Source organism: Siniperca chuatsi, linkage group LG6 (genome assembly GCF_020085105.1).
Source record: "Siniperca chuatsi isolate FFG_IHB_CAS linkage group LG6, ASM2008510v1, whole genome shotgun sequence".
Lineage (NCBI taxonomy): Eukaryota > Metazoa > Chordata > Actinopteri > Centrarchiformes > Sinipercidae > Siniperca > Siniperca chuatsi.
In genome coordinates this window covers 32,267,886-32,292,093 of record NC_058047.1, presented here as the reverse complement: position 1 = coordinate 32,292,093, position 24,208 = coordinate 32,267,886, and the positions used below count along the sequence as shown (strand labels likewise).

The following is a 24,208-nucleotide window of genomic DNA, read 5'->3' as shown; positions in this document are numbered from 1 at the left end:
TAGATAGCTAATAGTATTTCAGTATTTCTTGTAAATTTACCACTTTAATCTTAGAAATTCAGAGTTTTTTATCTGATCATTACCCAACTCTTTTTTTAAACCTACAATGGCCCTAATATGTCGTCGTACAATTATATCTCAATCATGTAACAAATAAAAGAAGAGTCCATAAGACAAAATAGATAACATATGACAAGAACACTAACGTTACTTAAGAATTCACTCTGTCTGCAATGCACTGCCAACAACTTGCCGTGGCTTTGTTGCACTTTAACGTTGTTTGGCCGTTAACGTTTCTTTAAAGTCTTCATATCCCAACATCATTATTATTATTATTATTATTCTGGGGAAAAATACAGAGCACGAGCTATTATGAAAAAACTTGCCCCATTTATGCGAACGTGCACAAACTCCGATTAAGTTGACACCGACTCAACTAACCAACATTTTATTCACCATGGTAGTACAGCAATCTCGGCAGTCAGAGATTGTCAACCCTGACTTCCATTGATACCCCCGAGTTAAATCTGAGTAGGTTCAGCTCCCTTCGTAGTGCAGGGTAAGGTAGAGTTTGTGCAACCTGCTTTCTGGAATAGACCGCTATTTACTTTTCTGCACTAAGAAAAATGGGGATTAAAGTCCAACACCTGACTTGAATGCACCTAACAAATCAGTCACGGCTAAAGCAGTTCCATAAATCTCAATTTAAGTTCACGTAATCAGACCAATGCGACACAGGCTCAAGTGGTCAAGATAATTTGCGTGTGCACTGTGTTCTTAAGCAGCCCGATAGGTCCAATATGGATCAAATCAATCCATCATGGTAAACAGCAGTGGTAAAGAGAGAGCAGAGCTCACTATTAGAAACATATGAAGAATTCAAACACCTAATAACCAAAAAAGATAATACAGCTGCCATAAACAAAACCAGAGGGAAAGGCTAGCAAGAACCTGCTGATTGACTGAATGCGTAAGTAGCAACTAAGTTAAAATGTAATAAAATATTTTGATACAACCTAATTAAATCTTGGGCACAATACATTCAAACAGTTATTAGGAACAGAAAACCTGTAAGTTATTAAAATAACTTATACAAGAATACATAGATATTAAACCTCAAGGCTGCAAATACATATACATGTTTACTTGTTTTACATATATATGAATTATGTATATTTGAATGATTTCAACAAAATACTTCCTGCCCCCCCCCATAAAAAATTGCGGCTGGAAAAAAGAAGAGTGACGTTGCTGGCACAGGGGAGGGCCTCCACCAGCACACTTTACTCCTAAGACTTTGATTCATGGTTTCAGGGTGAAGGCCGATCTACAAGGGAGGAGGATGAGGAGACTGTCTGCATGTTCAAGGAGGCCCGAGGTAAGCAATGATTGCACATTATACACTTACAGCCCTACTTGTGTGCTGAAGTGCTCATGGTGTGTGTGTTTTTGCGTCCGTTTGGCATCCGTCTTTTTATTTGGTGGCTAAAATGGTACATATTTACAGCTGCTATTTTAACACACACAGTTCACATTTAATAATTTTATTTATAGAACGCCTTTCAAGCAACAAGCACTAAGTGCTTGCCAAGATCAGAAGACTGAAAACATGAGCAACATTAGGGGTAGTTACAAGAGCTAAGTAATGAAACGTGCATATACATAAAAGCATACATACACATACATACACACATAGTGGGCTACATACGTCGCTACATACATACTATATGCATAGACATACACACACACATAAAAGACTATATTATGTTCATCATAGGATACATACCACTGAAGTTTCACATGTTGCCACATTATTTTCTGGCATTTGAGATGGCTCCTGCTGAGATTAACAGAAAAGAATGAACACAGGTCAGGAAGGCTTCACACACAGTTTTAAACATGCATCTGATATTATCTAGCCTGCTGATAATATAACCCCAGTCTTACTGTACCTAGTGATCTGAATGTTATATAATGTTTATTAACAAATACAAATAAAACAATAAGTAGCCTTGTAACACTTAGGCATTCAGTCTGTCTGCATGTTTTTGCCAAGCCATCTCCCTCGCCTTGTTAATTGCGGCAGTATTGTCCTTGTTGGTGATGACTCCTCTCCTCGTATCGTTCCATCAGCAGGCTTTCCCCGCCGCTGAGAGGAACGCCGCTCTCGTCTTCCCTTCTTTTTGCCACATATGTCCTGTTTTCGACAATCGACTGTTCTGGGCTGTTTATGTACTCCGTGCATGCGCTCAATGCTAGATTATTAAAGCCTGGCTTGAGCTAACGTTAACTAGACACGGCTGAACTGTGTTAGTGGAACGGCTTGAGCCTTAAGTCGCAGTTGATGTTAATTCAAACCAGGATTTTTCAATGAAGCGCAGATTTCATTAGCTGCGTTGATGGAAACCCCCCCAGGAGTAACATTAACGTTATGGCTTTCAAATAGCGGTAGCAGCTAATATTTACACTTCCGTTGTGAAGTCAGTACATCAGAGAACTGTGCTGACACTGAGCGGACAGAGAGCAGGAAGTGTCTGCGATGGTCTTCCTTGGGTAAAAGTGAAGAAGTGAACACACCTGTATTTAATAGGCAATTAATGATGAAACATCACAGCATTTTCTCCTAACTAGCCTAAATGAGTCACCTGATATGAGACATTTCCAGAAAGATAAGAGACTGATTTGACCACTTCTCTAATCTTATTGTCTTGGAGAGACCTGGATGTGTTGGGCTCACACCTGATCTGTGGCTGTCTGTGATGGGAACTGGGACTTAGGACATCTATACTGGAATTATCACAGGACAGTTCTTGGCACCACCCACCTCAGTCGCTAATACAAATCACTATTTTGACAGTTGACAGCAGATTGTTTTAATAGTAGTTTAGCTTTGGAGAACTATCACACATTCTTGAGGTTGGTCTGTTCACTTTCACAAAACAACCAAACAAAGAGATCATTTGGGGTTTAGCATACAGTCAACTGTCATATGTGCTCTCCAGTGGTTAACCCTTTTGTTTTAATGCCCCTTGACTTTTTCTGAACACTGCCAGGACAAACTACTGGTGAGAGCAAGAATAGTAAAATGATCAGTATGTTCTATAATGAACATCACAGCTTCATAAGTCTGAGTGTCACTGTAACTACGGGTGGCTTTCTAAGGGAGAAATATGATGTTGATGTCTGATGCACCTCCGAGCATGACTAAATAAGTGTGACTGGTATCTTTACTTATTTTATTTCTTTATGTGTTCTTAGCTAGGAACCAGAGACAGTCCCAGACAACAGCAGACAGGTCCATCATGAATTTGTTAATAACAGGACTGAATGAAGCAGGTGTGATCTCACCTTAAGAGACAGACAGCTGTACTGGATATTAATTATACAGCTTGTACAAAAATAAATCTGCCTCTCACCATCTGCATACTGTGTGTGTGTGTGTGTGCGTGTGTGTGCATTTCCAATCATGTGCAAAACATCCAATTCATACACCCATGTAAACATATCTAAGTACACTTATGCATTCACACATGTACACACTTGTTCACACACACACACATGTGAGCCACACAGAGAAAAATGCACAAATTCCTAAGAAGACATTTGTACACATTCATATGCAGGAGAGGAGGAAATGATCAAGCTGTGGAAATGTCAGAATCAATCAGCCAATCCTGGATGAGAACAGAAACTCCCATGGTCTGTGAGGCTGACAAGAATGAGAGAGAGTGTGTGTGTGTGTGTGTGTGTGTGTGTGAGAGAGAGAGAAACAATTGCCTCAGCATAGTTGAAAAGATTTTTTTTTTCCAGAAAATCACAGATGAAGAAAGAGATTGTAATTACGTTTGCTGAGTTTGAAAGTGAGAGAGAATATAATACCAAGGCCTCTTACTGTATATCTGTTTTTCAGCTTTGTAGTACTCTACTGCCCTCAACTGGACTGAATCAGTCCAGACAGCACTCCATAAAACCCAATGTGAGCTGTAACAGAATATTCAGATGGCTGACAAATGAAAAAAAAAGTTTGTTGGTAAGGTATTGTTCCACCACGAGCCTCCAGAACAGCTTCAGTGCTCCTTGTCACAGATTATGAAAGATATTCCCTCATGTGGTGTTTTGATGGTGGTGGAGAGTGCTGACTAACATGTCACTCCAAAATCTCCCACAGGTGTTCAGTTGGGTTGAGATCTGGTGACTGTGAAGGCCATAGCATATAATTCTCATCATTTTTATACTGATACCATTCAGTGACCAATGTTCCTGATCAATTGATTTTTATCTTTCCAGATATATGAAAATGAAATTATGCCTGGAACCCTGTTAGATGATGACCAACACACAAAATAGCCAAATATGTTTATATATAATGAAGCTCTAGCGAAAGTTTAGTCGGAAAGACTATACTTGTGCATGCTTAGGTTGTAGTTAATTCTCATACCATCCTGCCATTCACTCCTCTCACGCATGCTCACTCATACAGTGCATCCAGAAAGGATTCACAGTTTTTCCACATTTTGTTATGTTACAGCCTTATTCCAAAATGGGTTAATGTCAAAATTCCACAAACAATACTCCATAATGACAACGTGAAAGAAGTTTGTTTGAAATCTTTGCAAATTAATTTAAAAAAAAATTAAAAAATCACATAGCATTAAAAGTATTCACAGCCTTTGCTCAATACTTTTTGAAGCACCTTTGGCCTCAAGTTTTGAGTATGATGCTACAAGCTTGGCACACTATTTTTGGCCAGTTTGTCCCCTTCTTCAGGTTGCATGGGGAGCGTCGGTGCACAGCCGTTTTCAGATCTCTCCAGAGATGTTCAGACGGATTCAGGTCTGGGCTCTGGCTGGGCCACTCCGGGACATTCACAGAGCTGTCCCGTAGCCACTCCTTTGTTATCTGGGCTGTGTGCTTAGGGTCGTTGTCCTGTTGGAAGATGAACCCTCGCCCCAGTCTGAGGTCCAGAGCGCTCTGGAGCAGGTTTTCATCAAGGATGTCTCTGTACATTGCTGCATTCATCTTTCCCTCGATCCTGACCAGTCTCCCAGTTCCTGCTGCTGAAAAACATCCCCACAGCATGATGCTACCACCACCATGCTTCACTGTAGGGATGGTGTTGGCCAGGTGATGAGCGGTGCCTGGTGTCCTCCAGACATGACGCTTGCCATTCAGGCCAAAGAGTTTCATCAGACCAGAGCATTGTGTTTCTCATGGTCTGAGAGTCCTTCAGGTGCCTTTTGGCAAACTCCAGGTGTGCTGTCATGTGCCTTTTACTGAGGAGGGGCCTCCATCTGGCCCCTCCACCACACAGGCCTGACTGGTGGAGTGCTGCAGAGATGGTGGTTCTTCTGGAAGGTTCTCCTCTCTCCACAGAGAAACGCTGGAGCTCTGTCAGAGTGACCATCGGGTTCTTGGTCACCTCCCTGACTGAGGCCCTTCTCCCACGATCGCTCAGTCTGACTCCGATCAAGTTGTAGAAACATCTCAAGGATGATCAGTGGAAACAGGAAGCACCTGAGCTCAATTTTGAATGTCATGGCAAAGGCTGTGAATACTTATGTACATGTGATTTTTTTCATTTTTTATTTTTGATAAATTTGCAAAGATTTCAAAGAAAACTTCTTTCACATTGTCATTATGGGGTATTGTCTGTAGAAGTTTGAGGAAAATAATGACTTTAATCCATTTTGGAATAAGGCTATAACATAACAAAATGTGGAAAAAGTGAAGGGCTGTGAATACTTTCCAGATGCACCGTATTTCCTGCTGTCATTGTCAAGGGCTGTCAAATCAGGATATCAGCTGTTCCATCTGCTGGTCTCATCTATCTAATAGAACAGCGACACACCTTCATTGTTAACCTATCATCTTACTACCATCAGTTTAAATATGATTCTCTCTCTGCCTTCAGTACATTCATTTAACTGTTGTACGCATTTGTCACAGTGCAGGTCATTTATGGCAAGTCTACGTGTCACTTTGCTGCTGTTCCTAATACTGTCACCTTTCCTCATGATGTCAGAATCTGAGTTGGATCTGGTTGATGGACGCACACTATTTTTTTCTCTGATAATGCTACATTGTGAGCAAAAAATCTGGGTTGAAATCATGGTAATAAACAAAAGAAACCTCACTTTTTGAACATAAGTTTTATCCGGAATGTTTTGGCGGTGCACCAGTTGTTGTGTATCAGCTGTAGCATGCTATTCAACTTCACCCAGTTAGTCAAGCTCATGTAGTATCACTGCTCAACTGTATGGGAGCAATACAGTTGGCCGGCTAGTTACAGTGAACATGGACACAGATTAGTGTCAAACTGTATGCTGACATTGTTCAACTGAAGTTCAGTCGTGTAGCTCTTTACAAACGACCACAAGTTCAGGAATTATCAACAGGTCATCTGGTTTATTATGGATTTATCATCTGGTCACATATGCTGGACTAGTGGAATGGCGTAACTTCTTCTATGATGATCTGGTTCATTCCTCCGATTTTTCAGAGATGCGGCACCCTCTGTGGGTTTTGGACAGTATTTTCAAGGCCAGTGGTTCAAAAGCAAATGAACCACTGGCCCCAAGCTCAAGTACCCCTCTGCACTTCATGAAATCTATCCCATCACAGTAGCATGTCACTTTTGGAGGAAGTTCTGGCAATGCAAATGCATCTCAGTGCAGTGTGACAATGAAGCAGTCATGGGCATCATCAATAAAGGACGCTCATCCAATCTCGAAATCATGCCTTTCAGAGTCACGCACAATTTCATGATCACAGCCCGTCACGTGCCACGTCATACTAATGTCACTGCTGATTCTTTATCTTGTTTCAACTTCCAGGTATTCAAGAGCCTTTGCCCAGAAACCAGTCCAATGCCTATTGCAGTTCGCCCTCTAGAATCATGAGACCTGCATTAAATCAGCTTTTCCTGCAGTCATATTTAGAATCTGCCAGGTTTTATATGAGAAAGGGTCTAGCTGCATCTACCCTGAAATCCTATGATTTTACTTGGAAAACCTTTGCCTTGTTCTGTGTTTCTCTGAATTTGCCACTAAAACCCATTGCAATCAGTGCTGTTTGCGTATTTATTTGTCATTGCATGGGTGTGCAGCACTACAAGAGGCCTGGTTGCTGGGATCCAGTTCAGTGCTAGATGTTTTGATCCATCTTTCCCCAGCCTATAACCTATTCAAAAGTTTCCCCTCCTAACATTGATAATAGACTCCCCATCACACTCTCTATCTTGTATAAAATGCTATCAGTCCTCCTTTTAGCCTTTTATGGGTCAAGGAGCAGTGAATTCACCACTTCTTCAAATTCATTTTATCCAGCTAAAGACATTACCTTCTCGGATCTAACTTTTCACTTAGATTTCTTTTGTCGTTTCCTCAAACACTCTAAAGCTGGAGGTACTTGTGCTGAATTGAACTGAATTGTTTTTGTATTTTAATTTATTTTATCATGCTTCTTTCTGTTTTATTTGCAATTTGTTTATTAATAATTTTAATGTATTTTAGTTGTCTTATATTTATTTAGTACTGACATGGTAGACATTTAACTGCACTTCATCTTACTTATCTTTAGTAATACCATAATATAATTTTGTGGTCTTATTTACATTGTCCTGGAAGGTTTTATGAATAAACGTTGTATTTTAAACCTTCCAGGACAATATAAATAATGTTACATGTTTGGTCATCTAGTCTAAGTTCAGCCCACCCTAACTCTGGCTTTCTTGCCCAACCATGAGATTTCTCTGTGTGTGTGTACTGGCCTGGGCGTGGCGCTCTGGTTTTCCTTCCTGCTGCTGATCACCAGCACACCTGATGTTCATCATCCAATCAAGCCTCACAGTATATCTACCCGGTTCTGCCATTCAACCAACGCCCGATCGTCTCAGTGCACCATCGCGGTACCTTCGCTACAGCCTAAATCTGGCCCAGTTAAGTTTTCTAGTTGCTCGTTTCCTGTCTGACCTTGTCTGTCTCTGCCTCAGATTCATTCCCTGCCGGTGATCCCAGCCACGTGCTTTACCTGATCTCTTCAGTCACCAGTCAAGCTGCCTCCACTTCTCTGACTGCCACACTACCTGAGCCGTCTCCAGAACACTCTCTCCACCACCTCTGCCCTGCTGGTCCCCCACGGGCCGCATCGGAAATCCTGCCACTGGCTCCAGCGGACTACACCTGCCTCGCCCGCTCTGGAGGAGCATTCGTCTACAAGTGATCTTCTGTAGTATTTATAATAAAGACTGTCTAAACTAGCATCCAGTTCTCTCTCTCGCTGTGTGCTGCTTTTGGGTCCTTTAGGTCGTTAAGCCTGACAATAATATTATTTACCGAGACCCTACAAATCCCACCATGAGCAAGCACTTGGCGACAGTGGCAAGGAAAAAGTTCCTTTAAGAAACAGAAACCTTGGACAGAACCAGACTCAATGGTGGGCGGCCATCCGCCGCTGCAGTGTTAGGTTTTTTGAGAGATAGAGAGAGAGAGAGAGAAGGGGTGTGGGGGAGAGGGAAGCACAATGCAAATTCCTCCTAGAATTTTAAAATAGCAATAATGTAATGGTAGAGGTAATATTAATAAAGTAATAATAATAGGAATGATAGTCATAGGAATAATAATGACAATAATAGTAACAAGGCCAATAACAACAACTGTAGTAGCAGTTCAGAATCTGAATTCTGAAACCATCTTTGAGAAATAAATGGGAAAATACAGAATGTAAAGGCACTGACTTGTTTTATTACGTTCTAAAGAAAGACATTCATTCTTGTGTTTATTTTTCCTTTTTTTTCTGTATTTCCCAAAGTGCAAATTTAAATGTGAACTATTTTAGTTTGTAGCATGTTGGTAATACATAATTATACACTAGCATACTATACACATCAATTACTATTACAATTACTATTATTATTACTATTATTAATCTAGTTAAAATGATTATTTTGTACCAGTCTAACACTGGTTATGGTCAGTTGTCCTCAGATGAAGTGCAGATGTGATACAATCAGTTTGCTGACAGGACCCAGTAATTCATTTTGCTCCTATTTAAACTCATGGTGTGGTATTATTATGATACGTGGCTTTACTTGGCTCATACCAATCTTTTTTTTACTGAATAACATCAATTTGACCATTTATAGCTAAAAATATTAATAAATAAAATAATCCAAAAGTTTTTTGTTTAAAGAATTGTATTCCTGGCAATGTGAAGAAGGCTCATAAACAGTTTTAAGTTCATCATGTCAGGACTCAGAGAATAACATTACGCTATATTCATGTACAGGAAGTGTAATTAAGTGCTTAAAATAGATAGAATAGATGAAACATGACAAAGACCCAAATCTACCAAATTTTAAATAATTTACTGGTCATGAGGAACCTGCATCCAACCATACATGAGGTGCTGTCAGATGTAAGTGGCATGTTTTTTTCTATAGTTGATCAATAAAATACATTTAATGAGTAAGATACTTGCCATTAACATTACTCCCATGCAAACCTTTCCTATTATATTTAGATGAAAAATCTAGTCAATCAGTCCAATAACCTCATGTTTACTTAGCTCATTAATTACATTTTAACACTTTAACACACTACCAGCGAAGGAAAAGCATGTTGCTACTGTTTTCTGATTAATACTAAAAATAGAAAACACTGGTCTGTAACTAGACAGGTTACATAACCCACCACTTTGTTTTGCACAGTAGTCCCATTGTCCCAAGTTTTTTTTTTTTTTTAATACATTTTTTTGTTCTCATCAACTCACTCACACATTTCTTTCTGCCAATACTGTATGTCTGTAAACTGATATTGTGTAATACTTATATAACAGATACGATGAAGTGTGTGTGTGTGTGTGTGTGCCTGAATGCGAAGCTATGTCAGCTTGCATGAAGAAGCATGAACACCGGCAACTTTTGTGTTTCAGCAGAGCAGGCTTGTTTAATGGTTTGTAATCTTCTGATAAATGAGTACATACAGTTCTGACTGGATGATTTCTCTCTGTTATTAGACTGGGGATACATTCAGACTCCATATTGTGTTCTCTATTATAGGGTTTGCTGGCTCTCACTGGCTCCACATGTAAGTAAGTAAGTAAGTAAGTAAGGATTTATTTTTATTGCACTTTTCAGAACAAAAGTTGCCAAGCTTCACAATAAAAGCATTAAGTATCAAACAAGCAGGATAGTAACAAGCACAAAAAACAAAACAAAATAGAACTTGGAAATAAAATGGAAATAACGTCAATAAAAAAGCAAAACATCAGTTTAGAAAACAAAGGGGAGTATTCATATTTTAGCTGAAATGGATAATCTAATTGTGAACTATTCCACAGTTTAAGGGCAAAGACAGCAAAATGCTCAGTAATAAAATAATCTAGTCATGATGAAAAGCATGGATTCATTTCTCAGCACTTCTAGTAACTGAAAAAAACATGACTGCACAAGATTCTTAATAGGAACAGAAAAATCCAGATTAGAGTCAAGTGTGACACCTAAATTCTTGTAGACTCATGCTTCAGTCATTATAAAACTTCAGAAATTTGTCACACTGGACTCTTAACACCATTCTTCATGACATTAAAATGTTACGTGTTCTGACTGACATTAAACGCTGTATTTTACTCTGGGTTACCTACTGAGTTCTCTCTCTCTCATTTGCATCAGCTCTACAACTCATACTTAACACCTCTTATACATTCCTTTATTTATTCATTGAATGTCTATTTTTATAGAGAGTATATAACATGGACCAGTGCCACACACCACAGCATTTATTGCCTTCGCTACTTTGCAGCACCCGTCCCTAGATGGGCCTTTATACAAATACACATAACTCAACAGGAAAACACATTCAAAACAGCACAAAACTTAAACAATGATACTGATAACTGATAATGATCAATTCTATAAAACTCTGTGAAAAGCATCTGATTATCATGACTACATGACTGAACCCTCTTAAAAAAAGGTTTCAGCTTTCATCAAATAATCCAATTTATGGTCCAGTTTATGTTCTGTGAGTGAGGAGTTCCACAAATTGATCCCAGAACCAAGAAAGACATCTGTCCAAAGGGCGTTTTACAACAGGGCACCTACAGTTTCCCATTGACGCACCCTGAGAAACCCTGAGAGGAGCCACCAGCTCACTGAGCACCTGAGTTATGTATGGATGAGTATTATAATATTGAATGAACAAAACATATTTAGTTTCTAAAGAACATGTGGTGAGATCTTATTGGCTTCCAGTCCTAAGTTTTAATTGCACAATCATAGTATAATCACCACCTTAATTCAGTTCAAATCAATTCATTTCAATTTTATTTATATAGCACCAATTCATAACAGAAGTCATAGGAATAATAATGACAATAATAGTAACAGAGCCAATAACAACAACTGTAGTAGCAGTTTTCGAGCAGGAACACAGGGGCTGCAGGTAGCCCACAACCACAGATCCAGTCTCTGCAGCTCCAGAGGCAGAAATACCTGCTGAAAGCAACAGGAGAGAGGAGAGAAATGAGAAAGCGAGAGAAGGAGAGGGGAAAGAGGTGCATCATGGGAAGTATCCCGGCAGTCTAGGCCTATAGCAGCATAAGATGGATCAGGACTCACCCAAGCCAGCCCTAAATATAAGCTTTATGAAAGAGGAAAATCTTAAGCCTACTCTTAAATGTGGAGATGGTGTCTGCCTCCTGAACTCAAACTGGGACCTGATTCCACAGGAGAGGAGATCGATAACTGAAGGCTCTGGCTCCCATTCTACTTTTGGAGACTCTAGGAACCACAAGTAACCCTGCATTCTGGGAGCACAGTGTTTTAGTGGGGTAATAAGGTATTATGAGGTCTTTAAGATACGATGATGCCTGACCATTAAGGGCTTTGTAGGTGAGGAGAAGGGTTTTAAATTATATTCTGGATTTTACAGGGAGCCAGTGCAAAGAAGCTAATATTGGAGAAATATGATCTCTTTTCCTAGTTCTTGTCAGTACACATGCCGCAGCATTCTGGATCAACTGGAGAGTCTTAAGGGATTTATTCGGGCAGCCTGATCATAAGGAATTGCAGTAGTCCAGCCTAGAAGTAACAAATGCATGGACTAGTTTTTCTGCATCATTTTGAAACAGGATGTGCCTGATTTTTGTAATGTTACAAAGTTGAAAGAAGGCAGTCCTTGAAGTGTGTTCAATGTGGGAGTTAAAGGATAAATCCTGATCAAAGATAACTCTGAGAATCGGTCCAAGCACAGAATCTTGTGGAACTCCATGACTAACTTTGGCGTGCATGGAGGACTCACTGTTAACATGTACAAACTGAGCTTGATCTGATAGATAGGATTTAAACCAGCTTAGTGCGATTCCTGTAATGCAAATTGAATATTCCAGTCTGTGTAATAGGATGTGATGGTCAATGGTGTCGAACGCAGCGCTAAGACAAGTACAGAGACAAGTCCATTGTCTGATGCAATTAAAAGGTCATCTGTAATTTTCACCAGTGCCTTCTCTGTGCTATGATGCACTCTAAACCCTGACTGAAAATCCTCAAATAAACTATTGCTATTTAGAAAGTCACACAACTGATTGGCGACTGCTTTGTCAAGGATCTTAGAGAGAAAGGGAAGGTTAGATATAGGTCTATAGGTGGCTACAACCTCTGGATCAAGAGTGGGCTTTTTAATTACAGCTACTTTAAAGGATGGTGGTACATAGCCTGTTAATAAAGACAGATTGATCATATCCAGTAAAGAAGTGCTAATTAAGGGTAAAACGTCTTTAAGCAGCCTAGTTGGAATGGTATCTAAGAGACAGGTTGATGGCTTAGATGAATTAATCGTCGAAGTTAGTTGAAGAAGGTCAACAGGAGCAAAGCAGTCAAAATATATATCAGGTTTTACAGTTGTTTCCAAGGTTCCTGTGTTTAAAGATAAATCGGTACCTGTTGAGGGCAGGACGTGATGAATTTTTTCTCTAATAGTTCAAATGTTATCATTAAAGAAGCTCATGAAGTTGTTACTACTGAGGGCTATAGGAATACATGGCTCAATAGAGCTGTGATTCTCTGTCAGCCTGGCTACAGTGCTGAAAAGAAACCTGGGGTTGTTTTTATTTTCTTCTATTAATGATGAGTAGTAAGCTGCTCTGGCATTACGGAGGGCCTTCTTATATGTTTTAAGACTATCTTGAGAGGCTAAACGAGATTCTTCCAGGTTAAATAGCTTGATTGTTGTAAATGCTGCTTGTGAGCAAGAAGTTACACAATAACTTATATCAAAAGATCATGGACTGCATAAAACGTAGTTACACCAAGAGTTAGCATGAGCAGGTTATCATGACACCAAAAAAACAAATGCTTGGGAAAAAACAAACCATTTATTCACAACATTCAAAGAACAGGTCAAAGCACAGGGAGAAAAATAGGAAACAAAGAAACAAGAGTAGTGCTGGTACTGCTCTATAAAACAGCACAGCTCCTTTGTGTCAGCCATGCCCTCCAGTAGTGTTATATATAGAGTATGAATGTCAACCTTTCCAATGTACACTAGCACTTATTATCATGTATTTTATATTATTATTTGCAATACAATTGTAGGCTATAATACCCATTTTTTTGACAAATAAATTGAAGAGAAACTTCAGTTGTGTTACAGACACACCAGGCTCCCCTTCACATCGCACTCCCTCTCCTGAATACTAATGCCAATCACCTGTCACCTATCACACACCTGCACGTAATCAGCCACTCTACTCCTCTATATAACCCAGCTCCTCTCCACAGTCTGTGTCCGGTCTCGTTTATGACTAAGGATAGAACGCTAGTTCCCCTGAATCATTAAACACCTTGGACTCCCTTTTCCTGAGCAGACTACTACCAGCCTCCAGTACCCAGTACCTCTTCTCCGGCTCCTTCGTGCTCCTGTTCTCCGTGTGTGGCACTCCAGCTCCAGTCCTCCGTGAGTTATCCACTCCAGCTCCTGTACCCGTTTGTCTCTCGTCTTCCGTGTGAGTCGCCCCAGTCTCCTGGCCCGTGTGGTCCGACTCCCCTGTGCTTCGCCACTCGACTCCAGAACTCTGCACCTCCATTCTAAGGACAGTATACTTCCTTCCACTCACTATCAAAGCAAAGCAAATAGCCTAGCAGAAAAAAATCCTTTCTTCCCTATAAATTGATGGCGTGATCTTATAATATCTTAATATTATAAGAATATGAATATTGTTGTTGACAAGCGTGTTGGTGTTCATGGTTACTTTAACGATATCAAATTAAGGGAATAGCCCAGGGTTTGAAATTGTATTGACCGCTGTAAGAGTGTGACTCTGAATGGTGGCAGGTGGCTCGCGCTCATTTTTCCTTCCTTTTCTTCTGGACATTAGCACTGGGGATGGAGTTTGGAACTGTGGATGACTGCTTAAGTGCCCCATTATCACACAGTGCTGTACCTTAGAGAGGGCCAGGAAAATCCAAAGCAGGAAAGTGATCGCTGATCAGAGATACACTGGGTATTAAGTAAACTAGTCACTGCTACTGCAGCCATTACCCCAACACTACTGCTGCTTCACCACAACTCAGGAAGAGTTAGAACTCCGTTTGAAAACAATCCTTTAGATCACAGAAAGATAAATGCGCTGACAGCATTTGAATATTCCTTCACAAAAGGAAGGGACGATTTGCTGGCTGAGGTCTATTCTCATGTTGCTGCCATTCATTTATGTGGAGACTTGAGGTGTAGCCTATCTATAGGGATATTTGTAATGTTTGACCATGAGTTGCTATAGATTTAAGCAGCCATGATGAATCATTGATTGAATTTCTGTGGGATTTTAAATGCTGTGTTTTAGACCTACAGTAATAATGACAATGATTGCATAATCTACATGATTATGTGGATACTTGTATTGACTTTAAGGTGATGGCCTCATCTGATATGACCCTGCCTGTAATGACCTCATAATGCCAAGATGCAGGTTACCCAATCACCTGTGCTGTTACTACTGCTGTTATTCCTACTCTTGCTACTAATACTAGTTCTTCTGCTAGTTGTACACCTGCTGCTACTATGACAAGTACTAGTATTATTATAATCATCAAAATTATTTCATTTGTATTACTTATTAATAAAAATGAACAAATATGAATAGAATACTAAAGGGCAAATGCAAAGAGAAGTTGGGGAATAAACAACAATGTACTGTATACTGGAGTTTGAGTACAAAGAAGCTTAAAAAAGTATAACAGTAGCATTGTGTTTGTACTCCCATGCATGCACCACAAAAGTGGCGAGGGGCCCACACAGTTATTGTATGAAATTCTTGGACTTGTGATGGCATGATATTGTTCCCAGTTGAATCAAAGGGACAAAGAAACCTCTATAATCTACAATAAAACGAGTCAGAGGCTCTTGATGAAAAAGACAGATCCGCCAACATAATGTTACAGTATTAACAATGTAGAATCTCTCCCCCACCCCACAACAAAACTGTCCTCCCACTGAAGAACAACAGCATCAGTCGTTTCAGCAAATCCCCAGAAATGGTACAAGTTAACGTTTAAGTGACAAAAGCCTCCAGCGGCTGTAGGACTTCTGACTCTTGTCCATCAGGAGCAAATGAGCAAGTAGTGTGATGTTATTATAGAGCCACAGAGGGAGGAGGTCAGGGTGGAGGGATGGGTCAACAAAACATCAGAGAGGGGAGAGCTGTTTGTTTCCTGTTTCCTGCAGACAGTCAATGTTGGTTTCTTTTAACCATGACCACCATCGTTCTCTGACCTTAACCACATGGTTATTATTGTTCCATTTTAACCCAAACCAGTTTTGAAGGCACAGACAAATGATGTCATTGTGCTGACAGGGACCAGAAACCCCCTCTGTGTGTCGTTCTAAAGGGCAGTTACAAACAACATATTTGGTTGTTTGATTTGGAGGAAACACAGCCCCAAAAAGCTAACTCTTTCAAGTCCCACATTTCTGCTCTTTCAAACTTAACTATATGTATTATGAGTATGGTTATTTCTCCATTTGGGGGTTAAAACCCCTTCCCATACATTTTTTTTTTTTCTCTTCTTATTGATTTTTGGCCGTGTTCTCATCCCTTCCAGGAGGTGTTGCTTCCCCTGCCGTACACCACACTGTCAGTTCTGGCCTCAGTCTTGCTGCACTCGAGTCAAAGCCATGACTGCTTTCAAGGGCATCTGGACTCAGGAGTTCTGGCGCTGCAGGGGGCCGAGTTCTTCGCTATGCTGCTGTTCGTCCTGCTCAGCCTCGGGTCAACCATCAACTGGGGGGCGGTTGAGGAGGATCCCCGTCCCCCTGACCTGGTGCTCATCTCGCTCTGCTTTGGCCTGAGCATTGCTACCATGGTGCAGTGCATCAGCCACATCAGTGGTGCTCATATCAACCCGGCAGTCAAAGAACCACTGTTTCTTTGATGTAAAGTTTTTGTAGTAATGACAAGATCATCCTCTTCACCACCCACTCACCCACACACAAGCAATGACGGTGACCAGATGAGCAAGTCACCAAAATAATGAATACTGAAATACCAGAAAAATTGGAACACATACTGTATACAATACAATGCAGTCCAGTACAACAACCCTACTACTAGCTTCAGTTTTGTTGAGATTGTTTTAGAAACAAGTTCTCTTACCTAAACAATTAAATACGTCATTTTTTAGTGCCTTCCAAAATAACTAATATAACTGTTACAAAAACAATTTCTGCATGTTTCTTCTGATCTGCCATCCGTATGACTGAGGTCTGGTTAAGTTGAGGCAACTAAATCTACTTGGTTAAGGTTAGGGAGGATTGTGGTCATGGTTAAAAGAAACCAGCACTGGAAGGAGACGAGATGAAAACCACTGTGATGTCAAAGTCAGGCACTTGGTACACCCAACCACCCACCTCAACTTCCTCACTATGAGGTGTTGTGGCTGTATCACAAAGTCACTCTACCATCTTTGCTTCTGAGAGACAGCAGTCATTATTAGACCCCAAACTTTAACACAAACTGCAGTTTGTAATCAACATTGGGGTTTTTTTCACCATGAGCATGTTCTTTCCCTTAACCAAGTAGTTCTTCTGTTAACCATAAATGCCTAAACCTAACCAAACTTTAACCATACTGGTGGCAGATCAGAAAATGCTAATATGCATTTTGTAACAGTGATTTGTATTTTTTTAAGGTTTAAAAAAAAAGTCAGGTTAAGATATTTTTTATTTGTATGCGGGCAAGACCAAAATAAATGCACCAGTGTTTCTCTGAGCTCCCCACTGAAAGTACAGCTACATTCATGTCTTTCTGAAGTTTCTGTAAAGGACTGGTTGGATAGAACCTACAGTATGAAGCGTTGTAAAGGATATCTCTTTGATTTTGTTAGTCAAGAAAAACTTGAGGCAATGGCCAAACTAAATATCTCCAATAAAACTGGACCGATATGTTGTTCTTAGTGTGCTGTGAAAAACATGTTTTCCCAACCGCTGTTTCAGTTGCATCTAACAATAGAGGGTGATTGCCTTTTTCTTTCAACCCCCTGAAACAATACCTGATGGGACAGTGTTCTTTGGAGAAACAGAACAGTGATTTAAAAGGCATTGTCAAATGATGTCATCCTGCCCATAGGTGTGTCAGATCAGAAAAGGCTTATTTGGAACATATTGGAAGGCAATTACAAATAATGTATCTTTTCATTTGGTTTGGAGCATTTGTTGCAACAGTCTACTGTTTATTGGATTTCTCATTGTCCTTCCATGCTTCTTGTGATCATGAGTTGGGTATAATGTTGGTTGTGATTATTCCCTCAGATTCCGTACACTGGAGCCAGTATGAACCCTGCCCGATCCTTTGGCCCAGCCATGGTCACATGGTGCTGGGAAAACCACTGGGTAACAAAGCTTTTATTATATTTCATTGTCAGTCAGAGGCTATCAATATATATTAGCATCTATAGCTTTGCTACAGCAAAGATGGTTTTTTTTTATCATACACAGACACTAAACTTTTGGATCCACCTTTTAAGGTTTCATTAAATATTTACAGGAAATACACGTCATATAATGCTGCTCTTACAGCTGATTCTCCACAGGGGAGTGTTGATTATTAGATGGTAAATTGTCACTGAATGTAATTTTCGTTTTTTGCACAGTTGTCCAATATGAACGTTTTGTTTGGTCTCAGTTGTCTTCCTCCTTTGTTAAACAGCCTTCAGGTGTTTTGCTTTCCCCCGATATCAAAGCAGAGACTCAGAGTTGTCTTTGAGTCATATTCAAGAACCGGTACAGAATCTCTGAGATGACTTGCCACTCCCCAGTGCTGGTATCCTGACGTCTCATTAGTGTTGTGTGTCTTTGTGTGTTCTCTCAGCTTTGATATCATTTCTTGTTTGGATTTTGATCTTGGAGATTGTAGTAGTCTCATCTCCCTAGAGAAGCTTTGATATTCTTTCTGCTTCTTCCATCATTTCCACACAGCACTGTCTAGTTTCACATGGGCTTCAAAGTTATCAGGGCAGTAGACATTTTCTGTTTGTTTCATTTCCTGTGCCCTCTCAGTTATTGTGTCCCTGCTTCTGCAGTAATGACATTGTGAACATGGAAGGTGTTCTCTGGCTGGGGTGGAATTGCATGTCACTGCTGTTGCTCAGTTTTGGTCAGTGGGCCTCTGCTTCATGACCCAAAAGTCCAGTGGCACTGTGTGCAAAGCATGGGTGTAGATTTGGGTTTGGCCAGTAGGGACATGTCCCTGTCAATGTCAGGGTGCTGGTGAATTGTCCAATATTATAACAATCTCGAATAGTCTTGTCATGTCAACTTAAACCAGTAAGGTCTAAGCAGAGTTGTCAGGTTTGTGTGTTTCCTGTAAAAAGAGGGCTTTTTTAATGAAGAGTGAAAGAGCAAGATATGATGATCTGGTAACTCTGAGGCTCTACTACGCATCGTCTGCAAACAGCAGCACTGACAATTTGAAGTGGTTATTTATTGGTTAAAAGTTCAGGATCACCACACTCAGCCTGGAGATGTGGACCAGCACAGACATATTCAATTAAGACTCAACTCAGCTGTCAACTCCCGTTTACTGCCAATAAACTAGAGTCCTTGGTCTCTTCTGATTTTGATTTGATTTTGATTTCACTTAATTCTCTGTCTGTTATTGGTGTACCCAAATATGAATACATTATTCAGATATGCACAGATAATGTGCTCTGAATAGATACGAAAAACCATCAGATTATTTTGCAGTAATATATTTTTTTTTTTTATCATAGACACTTCATCATAGACACCAACTTTACATTCATCTGGGCCTCCTCCCATTATATACACAACCTCCAGTTTTTAATGAAAGTCATGCATTGTGGCTCAACGCATCTGACGTGTATTTTTCCACTAACCTCGCGACCTAGTTTAATTTTAAATTTCCATCGAGACCATTAACAGTTACACAGCTTTTAAGGCAAGTTTATTTATATAGCACAATTCATACACATCGGCAATTCAAAGTGCTTTACAAATGAACACATGAAAATAAAAGAATAAAAGGGAAGAGTGCATTAGATCAGCTAACAAAAAGCATCTGAGAACAGTTGGGTTATAAGTCTAGATTTGAAGCTGGCTACAGTTGGAGCACCTTTGATACAATCAGTAAGTTGGTTCCAGAGCTGAGCAGCATAGCAGCTAAAAGCTGCTTCACCATGTCTAGTTCTGACAGCAGGTATTACCAACAGATTTCTCTCCAGTGATCTGAGAGGTCTGTACTGCTGAAACATATCTGAGAGGTATTTTGGTCCTGCCCCATTTAGTGATTTATAAACAAGCAGCAGTGCTTTGAAGTCAATTCTGTGACTTACCAGAAGCCAGTGTAAGGACTTAAGTATCGGAGTAATGTGGTCACTCTAGCAGCTGCTTTTTGTGCAGGCTGAAGCTGTTTCATGGTCTTTTCAGTAAGGCCTGTGGAAAGACCATTGCAATAGTCAACTCTACTGGAAATAAAAACATGAATGAGTTTTTCTAAATCATGTTTTGACATAAGGCCTCTAAGTTTGGCTATGTTTCTGAGATGTCCTTTGTGTCAAGATGCATGGCAAGAGATAAAAGACTGTCTTGCTTTGCATACAGTAGTTCAGTATTATGTGAACCATCTCTTTATGGATTTCACAGTAGAGTTTGTATTTGCTCCATTTTCTTTCAGTCTTTCTCTCTTTTCGGGAGTTTAATAGTTGGATTTTGTTTCCATGGTGCTTTCTATTTGTTGGTGACTGTCTTAACTTTTACTGGAGAGTACCACTGAAATACCAAACTCAAATATGTTTTACATTGGATTTATGTTTTTATGTTCACAACACGTGTCCCCTTTTACATGTAAATTGAATTAACATTAAAGCAAAGCACAGCTCTGCAGGCAATAAATTGCAAAATATCAGTTTTATATACAGTACCATGCTGCAGGCAGAAGTGGAGATTTGGTGAGTCTCAGAGCTAGATGAGATGATCAGTAACACTTTCATGTCTGTATGCTAATGCCTGGTTAAAAGCCAGTTAAAAGTTTTTTGATTAAGACAAGTGAACAGACTGTTACGAGGTGTGAGAAGATAAAAGCATGCACAACAGTTTCTGCATCACTAACATTTTAAATAGATTGGATTTTTGCAATATTTCTGAGGTGATAAAAACATGATTGGACAAGCTTTGTGATATGTTGCTCAAAACATAAAGTGCTGTCAAATAGGACACCAAGATTTCTTGCAACAGGCTTGATATGTTGTGACAGGTTACCAGTAGATGGCAGTATTTGTTCAGTGATATGTTGGTGCCCAATAACAAGGATTTCAGTTTTATTTGAGTTGAGTTAATAATAGCAAATATGACCGGGAGTGGGCCACCAAGTTTAAACATAAGAACTTCAAAGGAGGAAAAATCATTGCAGGCTATGAGGTTACACTTTAAATGCTTCCTTAAAAGGAGTCATAATCTGGAGGGCACAATTCAGCAAGCTGAGTATGATCACCAGGACGTAACCAGGATTCTGTTAAGAACATGAAAAATACATCAGTAGAAGGAATAAAATCATTTAAAATAAACGTTTTGTTAGAGAGGGATCTTACATTGAGAAGAGCCATCTTAAAAAGTCTGTGCTGGGTTAGAGCTAAAGTTGAGACCGGAGGCAGGGTTCTGGCCCGGATTTTTATTAAATTATTATTATTGCTGTGTCGGCTGTGTCTGTTTTGTATTTAGGACCAATGCGAAATTACCGCAGGAATTTTAAAAGTAGCGCTAGAGCAGGGATGGGCAAACTTTTTGACTCACGGGCCACAATGGGTTCTAAAATTTGACAGAGGGGCCGGGCCGCCTGTTCCTGCGTTGACTGCTTGCTAGCATAGTTGGCATGCTTCGTGGCAAAGTGACGGCTGATATTGTACTCTTTGAAAACCGCAACAGTTTCTTGGCATATTAGGCATACGGCCTTTGATCGGACTTCAGTGAAAAAATATTTTGTTGTTCACTCCGTATTAAACACTCTGCGCTCACTATCCTCTTTTCTTTGATAAGCTCATTTTTGCAGAAGGGCTCATAAGAGAAGAAGAGAGTAATACACGCAAACAAGGTCAATGTAGCTGAAGTGCGCCATCTTCTGGGGAAACATGGGCATTAGTAGGGCCGTAGTTTGCCCATGTCTGCACTAGAGGGATCCGGGCTCTAAATAGCAGCACTATGATCTGTCCACAAGGGGAAGTTAGTGGCAGCAGAGGGTCAACTGTTAACTGTGGGTAGAGAGGAGAAAGAAGAAGAGCAAGGTGAAACAGGTGATGTAAATAGTAAACTACGTGAGGAGGACAGCACTGCGTGGTGCAGGTTAGCCGCCAGCATGCGACTACCTGACTTGTTTGGGTGAAGACCGTCTCATGCAAACAAGGAAGAACGATCCCAGAATAAGTAAAAATTGTGAATAAAACCAATGTCATGGGTACTGCAGACAGACTGGAGCCAGGTATGAAGGCTGAGGATCCTGTTAAAACGGCCAATTCCACGATCCAGTGTAGGAATTGGAACTGAAATAAAAGCATGCTTTCCACTGCTGTTGAGTAGGTCAAAGAGACAGATGAAGTCTACTTTCGTCAGCTCCGATTGCTGACGGCGGTGTCATTGATGCCGACATGGACTAGAATTTTCGTGATAGTCGGCGGGAGTGCAGCCAGAAGTCCGGGGAGCTTTTCGAGGATCTCTGGGGTCGTAGCTCTGGGAAAGCAGTGTGTGACCGCATTAGCAAAGCAGATATTCCTCACTATGGAATCTCCAACCATCAGCGTAGTTTGGGGGATGAGAGGAGGCAGAGTCGATGATTGTGGAAACTGCCGAGTTCCATCAGCTGTCCCTGGGATAGTTGTGGCCGGGGGACTGCTGCGGCGAGGGGGCATTGTCCTTCTTAGCAAAGGTGTTCGCTGCTGTCTCAGGACGAATGAGGCCTCCAGAGCTTCTCCTGATCACGGCCTCTTTCAGTAACTTGCGGCGAGAGGAGGAGGACTTGACCGCTGGAAAAAGGGAGCGTCCCTCCAGTGGAGGAAAGTCCTGCGTATCCAGGATGTCAAACCTGTTGACCAGCGGGAGGTCCTGATGTGAAGAAGGAGGATGCGGGCGCTGTGCACCATGTCTATCCTTGCAGACTACAGTCCAGTGCTCCGGTTGATGTGGAGTCGAACTCACCGGAACCTTCTCACCACCCCCACCGACTGTGCATCCACTGGGGCTCGGCAAGGAGTAGAAATGGCAATTGCTTTGGGCTTTGCATCCATGGGGAGCCACGGATCTTAAGACTGAAACGGCTTCATGATTCCGGGCGCCAGTGATGATGGAGCCGAGCCACGGAAGAGTGAGATCATTGTCCAGTGCTGGAGTGGAACAGTCAGGGGAGCGAGATGGGATGGTCATATTCCGGTTGCCGCAGCCAGAGGAGCTGAGGACTGCAAGGTGTTTTGCCTGGGCCGAGGCAACAGTGGAGAATTCCAGGATAAGCTTGTCTTTACTCAAGCGATACTTTTCTTCAGCTTTGAGATAGTAAAGTGGCAAAATCCACAATCAGCCATCACGCTTGCAGTTAGTAAAAGTTCTCAAAGCTTAAAATCCACAATAATCCTTAAAAAACACGGCCTGGGCTAAAAACAAACCTAGCTGAGTTAGCTGCAGTGGAGGGAGTCCGGTAAACCACATCGAGTTGACAGCCAGCTTAAAATCACTTAAGATCCAAACATCTGATGACTGAAAAAGTTAAAACATATAGGTAAAACAATTGCCAGAAAAACAGCTTAGAAACTTGGCTTATAAACTCGATAAAATGTCAATTTATGATGGTTTAAGACGAAGCCTCTGGTGGGCACACAAAAACTTTTTGTTTTTGAAGATGGGGTTCCTCTTCAGCTGAATACTCTTAATACTGCCACAGAAATATTTGGAAATGGCAAAAAAAACAGCCTCTCTAAATATCTTCCATAAATCATTATCTTTTTTTAAATATAATTTTAACCCAGATTATTGTTTTTCTATTCTGATTTTCACCTGTTTTCTAATAATCAAAATTAAAACAGGTACATTTGATCATATTAAATAGACATTTTAACTCAACTACTGTTTGTCTTAAAAATTGAAGTCTAGACTTTGATATGTGCAGTCTCAGGATATTCAATGTTTTGTGTGTTTCCTCTATGTGTCTCTGTGTTAGGTGTACTGGGTGGGTCCATTTTTGGGTGTTGCTCTGGCTGCAGCTCTGTATGAATACCTATTCTGTCCAGACCCAGAGCTGAAGAAATGTTACTCCGAGGCATTCATCAAGATACCCTTCACTGCTACTAAACACCGGCAGGGCACAGTCACAGCCCAGGAGCCTCTCTTCACTGTCATGGATGTGGAGAGAGCTGAGAGGAAGAAAAGAGAGAGGGAGATATCGGGGGAGGTGTTGTCCTCTGTATGACTAGAAAGGAAACACAGCACTGATGTCCAGAGTGCTGATCAACAGTCCACTCTGAAGGAGACTGACCTCATGTAGATTGGCACAGCAAACACTAACAAATTACAGAAGGAAAAGAAATGCAATTCAATTTTATTTATATAGTACCAATTCATAACAGAAGTTATCTCATTGCGCTTTTCCTATAGAGCAGGTCTAGACAGAACTCTATATAATATTATTTACAGAGACCCAACAAATCCCACCATGAGCAAGC

General features: G+C 40.6%; 1 protein-coding gene across 1 annotated transcript; it reads left to right on the top strand.

Annotated features, from left to right (window-relative positions):
* Nucleotides 1-14,958: 14,958 nt before the first annotated feature.
* On the top strand, nucleotides 14,959-23,955 carry LOC122877923 (aquaporin-4-like). The gene is made up of 4 exons (XM_044200116.1): nucleotides 14,959-14,964; nucleotides 16,097-16,402; nucleotides 17,802-17,882; nucleotides 23,707-23,955. Exons 1-4 carry the CDS (start codon nucleotides 14,959-14,961, stop codon nucleotides 23,953-23,955), a joined length of 642 nt encoding a protein of 213 aa, XP_044056051.1.
* The last annotated feature ends 253 nt before the right edge of the window (nucleotides 23,956-24,208 follow it).

Coding starts and splice junctions, on each gene's coding strand:
- LOC122877923 (XM_044200116.1), top strand. Junction 16,403..17,801: donor GTGCTCATATCAACCCGGCA/GTCAAAGAACCA, acceptor TTATTCCCTCAG/ATTCCGTACACTGGAGCCAG. Junction 17,883..23,706: donor GGTGCTGGGAAAACCACTGG/GTAACAAAGCTT, acceptor TCTCTGTGTTAG/GTGTACTGGGTGGGTCCATT.